General features: G+C 38.3%; 1 protein-coding gene across 4 annotated transcripts in view; it reads right to left on the bottom strand.

Moving 5' to 3' along the window:
* Positions 1-16,373, bottom strand: part of LOC306860027 (arginine-glutamic acid dipeptide repeats protein-like) — a 115,211-nt gene that overhangs the window by 28,361 nt on the left and 70,477 nt on the right. For 2 of the 4 annotated variants that reach the window (XM_079401546.1, XM_079401547.1), the window contains exons 4-9: positions 13,965-14,070; positions 13,010-13,106; positions 11,107-11,211; positions 2,924-2,972; positions 966-1,090; positions 774-873 (exon numbers count right to left, since the gene is read on the bottom strand). In XM_079401546.1, the coding sequence (XP_079257672.1) occupies positions 774-873; positions 966-1,090; positions 2,924-2,972; positions 11,107-11,211; positions 13,010-13,106; positions 13,965-14,070 (582 nt within the window). Of the gene's footprint in view, positions 1-773; positions 874-965; positions 1,091-2,923; positions 2,973-9,014; positions 9,111-11,106; positions 11,212-13,009; positions 13,107-13,964; positions 14,071-16,373 lie in introns of those variants that run through there. The other 2 variants (XM_079401548.1, XM_079401549.1) reach the window with 2 other exon arrangements.

Genomic DNA, 16,373 nt, shown 5'->3' with positions numbered 1-16,373 from the left:
CAGGGTTCTGTTAAAACTATTTCCTCCTGAGCCTGAATGATTAGTTGTATAGAAAATGGCTCTTCCTGAAACCTGTGGTTGCCTCTGTTAAACCACTCCACTGCTTGGACCTCTTTATGGTTTTGACATTATGACATTTTATGGTTTTCTCAACCATGAGTAATGTGACTGGCCTAATTCCTCTTTGTGTTTTTACTAAATAGCTCTACAGTAAAATTATATTAAATACCGGTAATAGCATAACAAAAATGCACTCGGACTGAATCACCATTTATAAAGCGGCAGATCAGATCAGTGCCTGTAAAAGCACTGCGTAGAGCAGCAACATTTTATTGTGAGGAGGATAACAAGTCATTTGATACTAATGAGTCTGACAAATCTACATTCTGATAAATCTATATTGCTGATTATTTGCATCTTATGTTTGGTTCTTAGAAAGTCACCAGATAATAATAAAAACACAACTAAATAGGTCAACATGATTTTATTGTGTTATGTTGTTGTTATTATTATTAAAATGTTTAGATAGGAAGCAAAACCATAGCCCTAACAATTAATAAAAATATAACAATAAGAATAATACAAAAAATAAAAAGACATTCTAAAAAATTACAATAAAAACAGTACGTGCTCTTTTTTATTTATATGCTAATCATAATAAAATAATTTTTCCATTCTTAGTTTTATGTTCGTCATATCTAATTTTAGTATTAGTAAAAACAGCACCCGTAATTTTAAATCTGGAGTAAAGGTCAGTTATGCTGTCAACTTACAGTGTTTAATGCGTTTAGTGTAGTGTCGTCTCGTGAGGCAGCAAGGCAGCCGTCCTCGGTTGACCCCCCATCACACATCCCTGCAAACGCTGCCATGCTCCTGCCAACCACAGAGAGGGAACATTGATGAAGTCGAAGCTGACAATGACATATTGTACAACATGACTGAAAACAGGGTGATGTGAGGCTTACCTGGCTGCCCGCAGGTACATGAGCAGGTCACAGTCATTGACCCCAGGCATCCAGACCAGCTCCTCATTCTCTGTCACGGTCTGACCTTCAGGAGAGGGAAAGGGCTGGAGCTCTGGCAGCTTGGCCTAATTTGGCAAAGAGCAGAGGGGACGGACAGCTGCGGTCACAACACAAATAGCACTAGCGATGAGTGCTAAATATCAATTTTCAAATTCATTTAATCTCCACATGCATTCAGCCGACGGAGGGGTGCGAACAATCACAGATGATTAAAAAAACCTCACTTGAATCAATGAGGCAACTAAACATTATTCAGCTTCCCCTTGTAGAAATATTATGTTCAAACTTTTCTAGGTAATGCTGACGTAAAACAATGTAGGCAGTTACCAGGACACTGCCATAAGGTGTTTTTTAGTTTGTTACCAGGAGGTCATGGGATGCCTAATACCCAAATATGAGCAAGCATAACTAATAAACAAACAAAACTGTTTTGTTTGGAGTCAGTAAGAATTTTTTTAATGTTTTTGAAATAAGCATAAGAGGCTCACCAAGTCTGGGGTTTATTTGATGAAAAATACAGTAAAAACAGCAATATCTGTAAGATATTATTACACTTTAAGACAGATGTTTTTTATTTTAATATATTTTAAAATATAACTTATTCCAGTGGAAGCAAAACTGAAAATTTCACAGCCAGTACTGCAGTCCCTTAGTGTAACATGATCCTTCAGATATCATTGTAATATGCTGATTGCGCTCAAAACACAATGTTAAAAACAGTTGTGTGGCTTAATTTTTCTGGACAATACGTTATTTTATAGAATTCTTTGATGAAATCAAAATGATTTGAAACATCAAAAGTGTCTTTAAATGTCACTTTTGATCAATTGAATGTGTCCTTGCTGAACAAAAGTATTAATTTATTACATATTTATCTTACTGACCCCAAACGTATATATATATATATATATATATATATATATATATATATATATATATATATATATATATATATATATATATATATATATATATATATATATATATATATATATATATATATATATATATATATATATATATATATATATATACACACACACAAATGCATATTATATATAAGTGATCCTAACAGACACACTGAACAGCTTAGAATAGAATTAGTATGTTTTCACCCATGTTTCTTGAACATTGTGTTCCGAAACCCTAGACTAAACTTCAGTCAAATGTTTCTAGAATAAAATACCAAAAAAAAAATCATGTGCTCAAATAAATCCTAAGAGCAAACCTCAAGTAATTTCCTAACATATTACTAACATTCAGTTTTCAAGTCTTGCAGATCCGTTCCGTGTTGGATCAATATCTATGGTGCGCTATCCTGTAATGGCCAGCCCTGCAGAGCTTTATTACCGCAAACTTCATCTAAAGTCATTTGAAGTAACCCTGGGCAGAGGTCCTGCCGCTGGTTTCACTCCACATGATAACTCGAACAGATCTCTTGGAGGATATACACTATAAAACATGTGACATTAATTGCTAGTGGTGCTGGGTCTTTTTCATCGTGTGCCATCTTCTTTAGCGATCTTCCTTTTGGCTTTTCAATTTCAGACCGCTGTGACCGTTCCTAATTCCCATAAAACACTGCTGAATGTGTCTAATAAATCCCACACCCTCCGAGCAGCCAATTTCCAAACACACTATTCCATATGGACGCTGCACTGCATGAAAAATCCATCAACCATCTTCTTGAATGCGCGATGAGGACATGTTCGAGTTAAGCATGCAGGTGACAGAGGATCAGCGGTAATATCTAAGCAGTCCTTGCGCTTGTCAATCAAGCCACTGCTTAACATGAGCTTCAGATATCGCCATTCAATCCACACCACAAGCTTTTAATAAGCAATGTCAAGGAAGACAAGGTTTCAGATAACATGCTAAGCATTTGTAAAGAGACATACCTGGTGACTGGGACCGACTCGAATCTCCCCTTGTGTACTGTTTAATCGCCTGAGGAAAAAAGAGAGAGAAAGAACAAAAAATAAATTGGTTATGAAATGTCATACGTGGCGTTTAGCTCTTTTCTTAGTATATAAGTGTCATACAGTACACCAAATGCAACCTGTTGAAGTTAAGTACAGTAGGGTTGTCACTAATGGCTATTTTAGTAATAGAGTAATCGGTCGATTATTCTGACGATTAACTGAGTAATCGAATAATTACAATTAATTATTTTAGTAACCGGTTGATTATTCTGTCAATTAATCTAGTAATCGGATAATTACAATTCATAATTTTAGTAATAGGTTGATTTTTCTGACGATTAATCTAGTAATCGGATAATTACAATTCATCGTTTTAGTAATAGGTCGATTATTCTGACGATTGATCGAATCACCGTAAAATTACACTTCATTTTTGTAGTAATAAAATAGACCTAAGCGAACAATAGACTTTAAAATGACTTAAAATACATATATAATAGCAATGAGGCAATAATAATTGCATGGCATATATACTTAACCGAATCACAGCCTTTGCGAATTCACAATAGCATTATGCTTTTTATTATGATTTTTAAATGGGTTTACTATATCATGCACCCTTGATCAATGGTAAAATAATGCATTTCATGGATTCTTCTCCATAGAATGCACCACTGCCAGTATTTTTACCGGTTCATTGACACAGGCAAAATGCAATCAAGGATTTTTTTAAATCACATGCTCGAATTGAATAAAGGAATCGTGCGAGGTAAGTTAGGGCTGCACGATTAATCGAAAAAAAATAAAATAAAATCACGATCTCGATTCATACATAAATGCGATCTCATTTCTAAATGACGGCGATTCACTTCCATGTATTTCCCTGCATTCAGATCATGCTGCATTCACGCGTTATTGGTCACACTCACACAATAACAAAACACTATTAATTCACCAATCAATCAAATCGATCACTTTTCTCCTCTCCCTCATTGGCCACGTTCCGCTGTCACTCAAGTGACGTGTAACAAGGCGGCAGACCTAAACGGAGTCAATAGGCGCGTTCGCAGAATGATCACCTTATGACATCAAAGTACCACGAGAGCAGTAAGAAAGCAGTCGGATCCTATGCATTCAAATCGCTCTTGCGGTACTTTGATGTCATACGGTGATCATTCTGTGCAGCGCTGCTTTAACGAGGCATCAGCATCAACGCTTGACGAAGGGCGTGTCTGAAGCTTGGTGCTGACCAGAGCCGCTGAGAAACAGAGTTGCGACACGCTTTGATCTTGCCGCCGTGTGGTCACGTGGTTCATGGAGCTCTCAATAGTTCCAAACAACTCCGCGCTGTCAACCGGGTCAGACAACAACAGCGGGTATACTTGCAGCATTTTCCGACAAATATTAACACAAAACGTCCATTGATTAATTTGTTTAATACACTAATAGTAGCATTTTGTCTGTGGAGTTTAATGGAAATAATATTAATGGGTTTTTCTTGTTTAACTATGGAGTAAAAACATAGTACAATGCAACACACAGGATAAGGCAGTTACATTTCTTTGTATGCAAAGTATAAATAGTGTAAACTGCTTAATAAAGATTGGAGACCTGAGGCATGACTTTGTGTGTTTTTGTGTTACACTTATTCCTGTGGATGTGCAGACCATTGATGAAATAAATGATGCTTCCTTAAAGAGTATAAGAAATCTAATTAGTATGTAAAATGTGTTATTGCATTAATATATGTTTCTTCATCTATGGTCATCCATTATTCACATTTTAATACAGTTATGATAACTAGTTTAGTTATTGTAGCTAGTGTATCTATAATAATATAATTATATGATTAATGATTTTCACATAATTGTGAAGTAAATATTCTAGCCTACAAGACTGATTACACAAAAGTCTTATTCAGGGCTATTTAGTGTGGCTTTTATGGCCTTATTTCAGCTACATTTTCCCCCCCAAAACTTACTAACCACGCATATTTTTTTTCAAAAAAATGCAAACATGTACATCCATCTTTGTCACATTATTTTAGCACAGTTTGTGTTGAATACAAAAAAAAATACATGTTGGTCAATAGTATAAGTAGCTGAAATAAGCACAAATATCAGGGCATGTCAAAAGATCTCAAGGGCCCCAAAATCACCTCAGACCCCAGAGGGTTAATTACTATTCAAGAATAGGTCAGCTAAGGCGTTAAAATATTTTAAAAAGCAGTTATTTCATCAACTTACCAGTGAAAATGCTCCAAAGATACTGAAATTAATGGGGTTAATTCAACTTCCTTCAGGGAGAGAAAGATTACAGAAAGATGTGAAACAACTAACTAGCATCTGGTTATGATCGCTATTAAGGTGTTTCTCACGTTATCTAACTGTAAATATAGCGTATACTGCCTATTATCTAAAAATAAACTATAACGCGTTTCATAAAATACAACCACTGGTCAGATTTCCGAGAGATAAACTAATGTGTTAAAATGGCAAAAAAAGCTGTAATTTCCTCAAATTTCTGGCGACTGTGCTTGAGAAATGCCTTGCTGAAACTATCGGTTGTTTGGAACTATTGGCTGCTCCATGACACACTTTACTTCCGCATTCCTAAGTTCCTATGGAAGCCTATGGGAGTGTCGTTTCTCAACGGCTCTGGTGCTGACCATGGTGCTGACGCGCCGTCATAGTGATGACAGCCAATCACATACTTTTCTGGTGCTGCATGAACGGGATTGGCTAGCGTCTGCTCTAGGGTATTTGCATAAGGCGATCTGATTGGCTGACGCCTGCGTTGGCGCTTGAAAAGTTGAAAAGTTGAAAAGTTTTCAGCTTCTGCCGCGTGCAACGCCAGTGAAGCGACGTGAGGGACCCACAATTCAGTTCGGCAACGCTTGACGTCACTCCATTCAAAGTAAACGAGAGGCGCTGACATGTGAATGTGAATATTATTTATTTATTATTGTTAATGTTCTTTTATATTCAACAACTTAAAGCTTTAAAATTATTCACTTTAAGGGGTCTAAAATAAAGAAAAGAGACAATTTTGTGTTACTCCAGCCCTTTATTATACTGAATGTCCTGTGGGGGTTTTTTGTACATGAGTGCAATACATTTTGGTTGAAAAAATGAGAATCGTGTAAGAGAATCGTGATCTCAATTCCCATGGAGAAAAACCGTGATTCACATTTTAGCAAGAATCGTGCAGCCCTAGTGCGAGGGGCCCTAAAGTACTTCATATAATGAGATTGACATCTTTAGTTACTTGCGATTCATATTGCATTAGCATTAAAAGCCCAGATTGTTAACCTTCAGGCTATAACAACCTTTCAGCAGCTTTATTTACAGATTTTTTAGCGCTCTAAAACATTTTCAATGACCTGACGGTGCTTTTAGGGTATTATACGGCTTTAGCAACACAATACAATAATCACATTAATGCATGATTCACATGAATGCACAATAGAGCCTAAGAGGAAATGGTGTGGATTTAAACCTATAGACCGAACAAAGGCACAAAAGGTGGTGAACAGCGCAGTCGACACTTCTTGTTGTTTTTGTGGAGGTGCGCTACAAAAGCCCCCAAAAGGCCAGATGATAAGCAGGGGGAGAGGAGCCCTGAAATGGCTGCTGTTACAAACCCGTGGCAGTAACCATGGCAACTACAATTTAATAATAGTGTTCCGATCTCCAGCTGCAGTGGATTAAAGAAAATGACAAGATGTTCCTTTTGAAAAGCCTTCCCCGCTCCGTTGCCACGGCAACAGTGCTGATTTTCATATAGCTAGGCACAGAGAGGGGCCCAGAAACTGTCACTATGATTTGCGTCCAGAGTAGCTCTCACTCCACCGCCGGGCTGGCTGCCCGAACCTGGCTGCAAAGTGAGGAGAGGTTAGGGCCTCAAATCATATCCCCCTTCATCAGGGTACATTTCATAAACAACCCCTCTCTCACTCTCTCCAGAACGATCCACTAAAAACATGAGCTCTGTCAATGGAGGAAATTCCACACTGAAACAAATATGGCAGACAGATGAAGCAGCAGCAGACAGGCCTGCATTAAAAGCTTTTCAGCATTGAGCTGTTTAAAGTTTTAGGAGTCTGATTCTGAGGCTCGTGACTCCTAGAATGAAAGACAAATCCACATGAAATAAATTGCCAGGCAAGCATTATGGCGCTCTTGTCTGAAACAGAATCTGCTGTGAGATGATGGCGATAGCGGAGGGGAGAAATCACTCTGCCGTGCTCCTAAACATTCTGCAGCCTCTGCATTTCTGGAGGCTGTGAATTTGGCAGCAAAGCACACAAGAGCCGTAGAGAAGGATCTGAAGGCTGCCACAGTAAGATCGCATACAGAACAATCTTTCCTACACGTGTCAACACAAAATCTGAACAATTTAGCTAGTGGAAGAAAACAAAATCCTATTGTTTTCTATAGAATTATTAAAGTGTGTTGCAAGAATAAAAGTTACAGAAGAGACATATTGAGAGGTGAAACCTACTGTAAACCTAATATACTTAAACATGTAAATAATGTATTAATAATACTTTAATATAAGTCAAGAATTAAGAAGTTTCTGAATTACAATATTCAAAATTATAGGCTATATTTTACATTTATATTAACATTTATGCATTTGGCAGATGCTTTCATCCGATACTCTATTGTTTGGGACACAGGAACACATTGAATACTTCAAATTTATGTTATTGAATACATTAATAAAACTGAATATTATACTTAAAATTCTATACATAAACACACAATCAATGAAATGTCTTATTAGGTTGCTATTATTAGCACAGGCAAATATTCTTTCATAAATCATTAATATGCCTATCAATACATGATCATAATTGTAATTAACCATGTCCATTTCACTGGTGTAACTAAGCCTCCCAGACAAGCCTGACAATTCGACTATGAACTTATAAACTATGTAACAAACAATTTTGTGTGAATTTTGTTGAAGAATTAAAAACTCTACAACCAGACGATGAAGTGAAAAGCTCATCTGAAGCGACAAACTAAAACTCAAACATTTATCTTAACATGAGTGACTCAACATGTGTGAATACTTATGCTGGGACGTTTCCTGGCTTGACATCCTTTGAAACAAAAGGTCAGAAAATTGCACTGGACGGGCAAATGAAAAATACCAGCATGATATTCCTGAGGCATATGCTTTCAAAAGTCTAAGATCACATATAATAGTATTTTGGTGTGTCTCCGTGCTTACAAAACTCACACCAATATTAACATTTTAAATGTGTGCTTTTTGTGATTGTACTTTTCATTATAGAAAAGGGTTGAGATTCCAATAGTGCTCATTTCAAACTGCAGATTCACCATAGATAAAACAAACAGCTTATACATATTTAACGAAATACACATTTAATTAAATAAAAAAAACAAGAAAAATCTTAAATACGATTAACATACACTACATGTAATTTAATTGTAACAGTACCTGTAGCACATGAAGCGCTGTCAACATAAGCACACATCCTGCATATTTTGACTCAACCACGCGCACGGCAATCAAGCCTGGCCACGCCCCCTCCATCAATATCCTCCAATCACCGCACGACTCCAAAACGCATATAACACACTGAATAAACACAGAGAGCGCCCCAACTTTATTTACACACTAACTAAACCCTTCAAAACAATAAAAATATTAAAGTGAGCACAAAGCACCCAACTCAATACTACGCCATGTCATCCAGACTGTAAACACAATGTAGCGTACTGCGAAATCATAATACGACCGTCTTTCTATTATATTAATTCTGTCAAAAAGTTAAGTCGCTTATACCAGACAATTCGCGCCGGCATGCGAGCAAACACAAACACTAATATGAAGGACCCTGCTTTGACGTTAGCACAGACGGCTAATGCTACTGACAGCAACATATAAACAACCGGACAGCGCTGTCAACGCGATTTAAACAGCTGTTTCTTCAAGATAAACACGTATATAACATTACAAGAGGCGCGCGAGGCGGAACACAGTGTGACGTGCGCCGAACGCCGAACAGGTGAAGACGAGCATGCTAACGTACCTGCGCGGACTGAACAGGTCGTCCATGTCGGAGCCAGAGCTGCTGTTTTATTTGACAGAGTGAGGAATAACGTGTCCCCTTGCACCTATTTGTGTAGGTACTCAAAATGGAGGCTCACGCATTCAGTCAGCTTTTACACTGAGCTTGTGCCGTGACCGACAGACAGCACTGAGCATGTGCCGCGACCTCACACACACACACACACACACACACACACAGAGAGGAATCACAGCCCATCTCTCCTGCTCACACACACCATGCTGCTGCTGCATACCAAACAAGCAGGAGGAGGGAGTCGAGAGGGCGATAGACTGTGATTGAGTGGGGGACCCGTGAAGGGGGCTCCCAACCAGCAACTCAACAGCATTCCTCCTCTGTTTATCAGCCGCAGCATCATCTTATTACCCCTCAAATTTCCCCTCTCCTCTCCCTGGGCTCCTAATGCACCCCATTATTGGAGCATCACATGACTATGGTAATGGGTCCTACTGTAATCCTGTTTTTTCCCTGACACAAGCATCCAGGCTATGATTGTAATTTACAAAGGAATGGAAGGGGGGTAATTCTATTCATTCTCAATATGCTTGAACATTTAATAGAGATGTCACATTATCAGCTTGGAACTGGTTTTTAAATTATTTTAGCTGGTTAGTGTACATTTAAATGTATTTAAACATGCATCATCTGCAAATAAAAGAATTGTGATCACTATAAAAAGACAGTGGGACATACACATTATGGTATGTATACAATAAATAATTCATATAGGCCTAAATGAAGATGAGTAAATTACTTAATTAGTAAATTTACAAATTTTAATTTAGATTTTTTTCTTCCATTAAGAGTAAGTCTGGAATGTTTAAATATCTTTGTATGTTTAATACATTTCAGAAAAATAAATTACGTCGGTTTCAAATTTGAGTATGTCTAAATAGCTTGTCTTTATTTAAAAAGTAGCCTATTAACTACAAAAAGAGTAGTTATTACAGGCATTTTAAAACAAATCCTTGTCCTTTGTACTGTAATGTAACAGAGACAACAGAGACAAGGCTGTAAAATATTTAATGGATATTCAAGCAAAACCTGGATGATTGCAACAGCAGGTAATAAAGGTGTCTTATGTTAAATTAACGCTACAACAGTGTGACTAGCATGTCAGGCTCGGTCATGCAGTTAAAACATCCTACAACATCCATTTCCTGTCATGTATTGGTATTTTAATTTATTATAACATGTATCTGTGAGAAGAGGACCAAATAATGAGTCTTCACAGCATTAAACATGTAACAGCGCATTTCTTCCTATAGCAAGCAAGCTTAAAATCAGATTTCATGAACGATTACATTTTATGGTCAATTATTAAAGTATATTAAAGTATATAATATATAATTTTATGATCAAATATTAAATTATATAGGTCTATACTAACATTCAAATGTCTGGGGTCAATAAGTTATTTTTGAAAGAAATTAATGTGTTTACTCAGTAACAATAAAAGACATTTATAATGTTACACAATTTAATAAGAAAAATTCAGCTCTTTTGAATTTTATATTTCTCAAAACTCTTGAAAAAGTTTCCATAAAAATATAAAGTAGCACAACTGTTTTCAACACTGATAAGAAGTGTTTTTGAGCACCAAATCAGCATAGATTTCTGAAGGATTATTTTAAATTGTAATTATCAAATTTTGCATTTTGATTAAATAAATGCAGTCTTGTGAGCATAAGAGACTACTTTTAAAAACATTAACCCCAAACTTTTGAACAGCAATGTATTTGTTTGTGTAAATAATAATGCAAAATCAAGGAGTGATATCATTACCCAAAATGCTGGAGATGGAAAATAAAACTGTCAAAATTGTCAAACCTCCATTGTCAAAGACAGGCTATAAAACAGAAGACTGCATTCTTCGTGATTTAATCTATTCTCAAACTGCCTTCATGCACTGCTGGACAATTTAGAGTGAATAAAGCAAATCCAGAAACCTGATATGAATCATAAAATTGCCATTTGTAAAATATTGCAACAGAGGATCTGAAGACAGAACATGCCTGAGGAGAGCTGATTATTGAAGTCAGTAAAGGCTTACCTGGTTTCTGGGTTATATCCTAAGATGTAGAAGAAAGAGTCGATTCGTGCTTTGAACTCCCTGGCAGCAAAGATGTCAGAAAAGTGTGAAATGTTACATTTGCCCCTGCAAAGAAATAGAGCAAACAAATCAGTCATGGTGCAAATACATTCCCAGATTTACTCCTAAAGGAATAGTTCACCCAAAAACAAATATTTGCCATTATTGTTTACTCGCTCTTATTTATATTAAAATTTCATTGTATGTACACATTGAATGCTGTTCCGAAAATGTATGCATTTATTTTGCCCCCCTACATTTGTGTAAATAATAATCATTTTAATTATGGGTTACTGATATAAGTGTAGGTAATCTGGGGGGTTACAGGATTACAGCATTCCTGTATAGTTGTATTATTAATGCCCTTTCCCTGCATCCTGTTAGACAACCAAAAGTTGACAGACACCACAGGCTTTTCAAACAATGCAGAGCGAAAAACCTCTACGAATCGTGACATTTTTACAATCCCCCCTTTTCTGCACTTTACATTTTCCAACGTCAGGCGCTATCAAAATAATAGGCATCAGTGTTTTTGCACCGGTTCAATACCTTGCTCAAAAGATGAAAGGAACGTGAGGTTTGGAGCAAGCATTACGACATGCTAGCGGAATTCATTGAGTTTATCTAAGCCCTGTAATAAGTCAAATCAAAAGGCTCTCTGTGCAGCAGAAGTTGCAGCTAATTTGCCCTGAAATCAGTGGTTCAGAGCTGTGGCTTAGTGTGCTGCCTCCAGATGGTTTCAGTTAAGAGAGAGGGAAGGAAAGGAGGGAAGAAGAGAAAGAGAGAGAGGGGAAAAATACATCACATGGGTAAAGACAGACCGAGAAGGTCTGGTTTCTTGACAATAAGCATGCCTGTACTCTTTTTCCTGAGCCTCATCGCAAAAGAACGTAATTGCTTTCAGTAATGCTTTGCATGCAGAATCGCTGTGAAATGGTAGTCTGTACTGAGACGATCACTCCTGTAGTGAACTGAGAGGATCAAAATGTCTGTTTACAGCTCTTAAAGACTCCAGTCTTACATCCCATAGCATCTGTACCTGCCAGAGGTTTTTTTAATGACTATAAATTATGGGAGCTAGTGCTGGCTTTTATTCGCAATGCATTTGCGTATTCATTAGTAGTTTCACGAGTCGCCAGTGAGCCACCATGAATAACAACAGTGTAAGAGTGCCAGCCTAAGACATGTTTAATAAACTCTGATTTAAACTTGTGCTAAAATTGTTTTAATCGTAACCATAAGTTTGATTTATTTCCATTGATCACTTCAAACTGCCCATTATAATGAATCATTTTAAAACTTAAAGCAGCTACTTGTGTGTGTAATCCAAAAAAGCACTAAGTAGGATATTTCCTATCTTTTATTTATTATCCTCTATTTATTATTACTCAGAAAATACCTTATGCATGATTTTTCATATTAAAAAAAAAATAATAAATAAAAAATACATTACTAAATTCTTAAATAATGCTTCATAATTATGCATTGTTATATTGATGCATACCATTTTTTTTTTTTTTTTTTTTACATAAATACAAAACCAAAAAATTTATATATAAATGTCTTCATTTCATCCTTCAACTTGAATCAAATGGGAATATATGTGTAGCCTATATTTTATATCTACCTAGCTCTATATATATATATATATAGATATATAGATATATATATATATATATATATATATATAGAGAGAGAGAGAGAGAGAGAGAGAGAGAGAAGGAGAAAGAGAGAGAGAGGTATATTAAGTTACACTGAATATTGAGAGGTTTTTCTCTATTAGGTGAACTCTTATTAAGCACTTTACTGCTGTGGGTTAATTAATAAATTCCTAAGCACAGGTAAATGTAATTGTGTGTATTACCTGAGGGCAGCAGCATGATAGGTGTCCACGTAGTCTGAGATGAAGAGCTCTCTGCTCTTAACCACGGGATCAGTAATAACCAGCTCGCGACCAGAGTCTGGAGAAAGAGACAGAAAGCAGACACTGAGCGTGAGAGGCATCCAGACTGCCGCTAATAAAAATGTGCACACATAATAAACGCAGGCGAGACACAAAAGAAACCAGACAGATGCACAGACACTCTCACAGCTTATGAAATATGACTGTTATGGACTTGTACCACAATGAAAGTAACAGTACAGCAGCTTGTGGAAATGCACAATAGAGTGGAAAAGAATTAAGCAACGAGTTTCAATTAAAAAAAAAAAAAAAACATTTAATGCAAATGCAAAAGCTGCATGAAACACTAAACTGTATTTTTATGCTGAAACTTTTCAAAAATTTCAATCAAAGATCCACATAGACATTATTGGATGAACATTCGTCTTCAGATGGCATCAGCACAAATAACAATGGCCGCCATGTCACTAGTCAGTGGTGCAGCAGGTGGTGGCTGCTGCTCTCCAGCAGGCTGGCAGAAATGCAAGCCTTCTTAATGCTTTATTAGAGTGTGGTGTGAATCAAAGTGCCAAAGCCCCGGCCGGGCAGAGCCCCCCGGCTTGTTATTACTGCCTGATGTGTGTATCAAGCTCAGATTTGCTGCTGATAGTCAGGAGAATGAGAGCTCCGAGGGCACATTACACTCAAAGTTATTTGCACTTCACGGCCCTGCTGTCGCTCTTGAGGGAGCGTTACCAGGGAAACAAGGGCAGGAGGGTGTTTTTTTTTTTTTCCTGAATCCACATTTATTTGAGATGCCGTTCTCTATGAAACCTCACAAACCAATAACCAGGGGTGGTTACATAAATGATGGCAGGCGAGAAGGACCCTTCAAATGAAGTTCTGTGTTTTTCAACCATCACACACACTCACGTACCGTTCTCATTGTTGCGGTCCTGCACCAGATGCTGATAGACGGAGTCAGGTACCTCAGACTGACGGTAGTACCATTTCACATTCATTAACAGATGGTCCCGTTTACTCTGAAAGAGAAAAATAAACATTTGTTATAATAAATAGACATAGTTTGTTTGTTAACAGCGTCGCAAATTGAGCTCTTGGCAAACGTGAGCCGGTGCCACAACTGGGTTTATAGTTCTAGTCGTCCTGTGCCAAAAGCCCTGGGTGGAAAAAAGTCAATTAAAAAGGGATTGAAGGCATTTAATTCTTTAATAAAGTAAACAGCTTCGTGTCCATGTGTGGGAGGGAGGTGAATAAACATGGATGGTGCATATTCAGGCAACTAAAAATGAACAAAAAATGAGGCTGGCTTTGTCTAGCCAAACACATCAGCTGCCGCTCCCCTCTTTTCCGCAGCTGCACTTTGAACTCTGCCACCCGCTGTCCGTCCATGGGACTGCACACAGCTCCCCTCGCTGTAGAAGCGCAGAATGACCAGCAAGTGGCAGCACTGAGTCGTGCCCAGACCTCCCAGAGGCGCTTCCAAGAGGGGCCAGAGAGAGGAAAGAAAAGGGCAAAGCACTGTTTTTATTCCCTGACATGAAATATTTATTATCCTCTCACACGAAGCCAACTGACCATTCAAATGGTTTAAAAGGACATTAAAGAAACCACAGCTCAGCAGAAGCTGGCGACAAGACCCCCGGAGCAGTGGCCAGAAATCACAGTCATCTTTAACATGACTACAGATTACCACATTCCCCATAAAAGGCCGAGTGTGTGCCACTGCGCCAGCCTAGTGGAAAAAATAACCCAGGGTGGATCACAGAGCCAAGGGTCTTTTTTTATTGAAAGCCTGATTCACTTCATGCAGCTCTGGCTTCTCAAAGGGGGGCTGATGGGGGCTGAGCTCATTGTTGAGATATTTCAAGACTCGTGCTACCTTTACTGAGGTCACTGGAAACCACTAGGAAGGAGCAAATGAAGCAGAATATTTGCTAAAGAACAGCAAAAATGTTCTCGCTTTTAAATTACTGACAAATGAAGGTCAAAAGGAAAGAATCCATGGCGTTAAAGACCATGAATAAGAGCAATCTAGGCAAAATAAGTGTGCTGCTGTTTCTGGTATGGTTGAGATGGTTAAAACCCAATTAAAATTAGATTAAAGGCGCTCTCTCTGTAACTGGGCCACTTGTATGTGTCATCAGAGGTGTTGTCAGTGCTTATTACACCGCAGATGGAGAGATGACCTGTGCTCCTCCGGGGTATTTCAGAGCTTGGTTCAGCTGAGGATGATGGAGACCAAAAGCAGAGCAGGGGTTGCTTTGAGCGCTCCTGCCTTAATTTACAACATTAAAAATTAAGAAACACCTCCAGACCTCAAGAACAAACGCTTAAGATATTTGTGGTGTCCAAACAGTTCCTTATGTGGCCGAACTGTGCGACCTTTCCTGTCGCTGCTCTAGAGCTGGAAATGACTGTTTCATTATCAGACCCTAATTATGTTTGCATGTTACACTGAAAAGATCACTGCGCAGAATCAAATTATCAAGATAAGCACTCTGAGGCGGAGAGAGGCAGTCGAATGGAGGCAGCGGCGAGGAGCCCATTACAATTACAATGCTGAATTGATTAGTGACATTCCACACAGCATTCCCTCCCCGAGCCGCTCCTCATCCGGCTGATCCCAGCACAGCTTGAAGCCACCTCTCCAAGCACATGACTGAATTAAGACTGCTCGAGGGGCCTGCCGGCTCACTTATAAACTGGGTCTCAGTCAGCAACGGAGACAGTAAAGGGAGAGATTTCCCCTCTGTCAGAGCAGCGAGACATTCCTGAAGAGAACGGAGGGGGTGGCAGTGGTCTGTTGGTGCCAAATTTCGGTACCAGAGAATGCATCTGAGCGCGTACGTTACAGAGAGAGAGAGTGAGAGAAACTCTGTGATATGTGACGTGAAATTTTCTTAAGTGTGGGGATTTTTAAGGCCATAAGGTAGGGCTGCACGATATATAGTTTCAGCATCGAAATCATGATGTGCATCCGCAATACATCGCAGGGTGTGCGATGCTTAGTATAGGCTACTGATCGTTATATCTATAAGCTACTGATTGTTTTCTTTGCTCACACACAGACACCGACACGACAGCTGTACAGAAATACCTATTTTAAATACATTTAAAATTGCAGAGCTACTGCAAGCAATTTTCAGTGCTGGAAATCCATGTAGGCTATCCTTTGCTGAAACTTTCACGCCGTCATGAAGAGTGCAGGTCACGGTTGCTTAGCAACGGCAGACGCCATGAAAGCGCAAGCTCCCGAGTGCTTTGGAAAGTAGGAGAAAGCGGCGCGGCTGCAGTTTTCCATGCGTTTTAGGTACGTCATGTT

This window comes from Barbus barbus, assembly GCF_936440315.1.
Source record: "Barbus barbus genome assembly, chromosome: 40".
NCBI lineage: Eukaryota > Metazoa > Chordata > Actinopteri > Cypriniformes > Cyprinidae > Barbus > Barbus barbus.
This window is presented reverse-complemented; position numbering and strand designations above follow the sequence as displayed.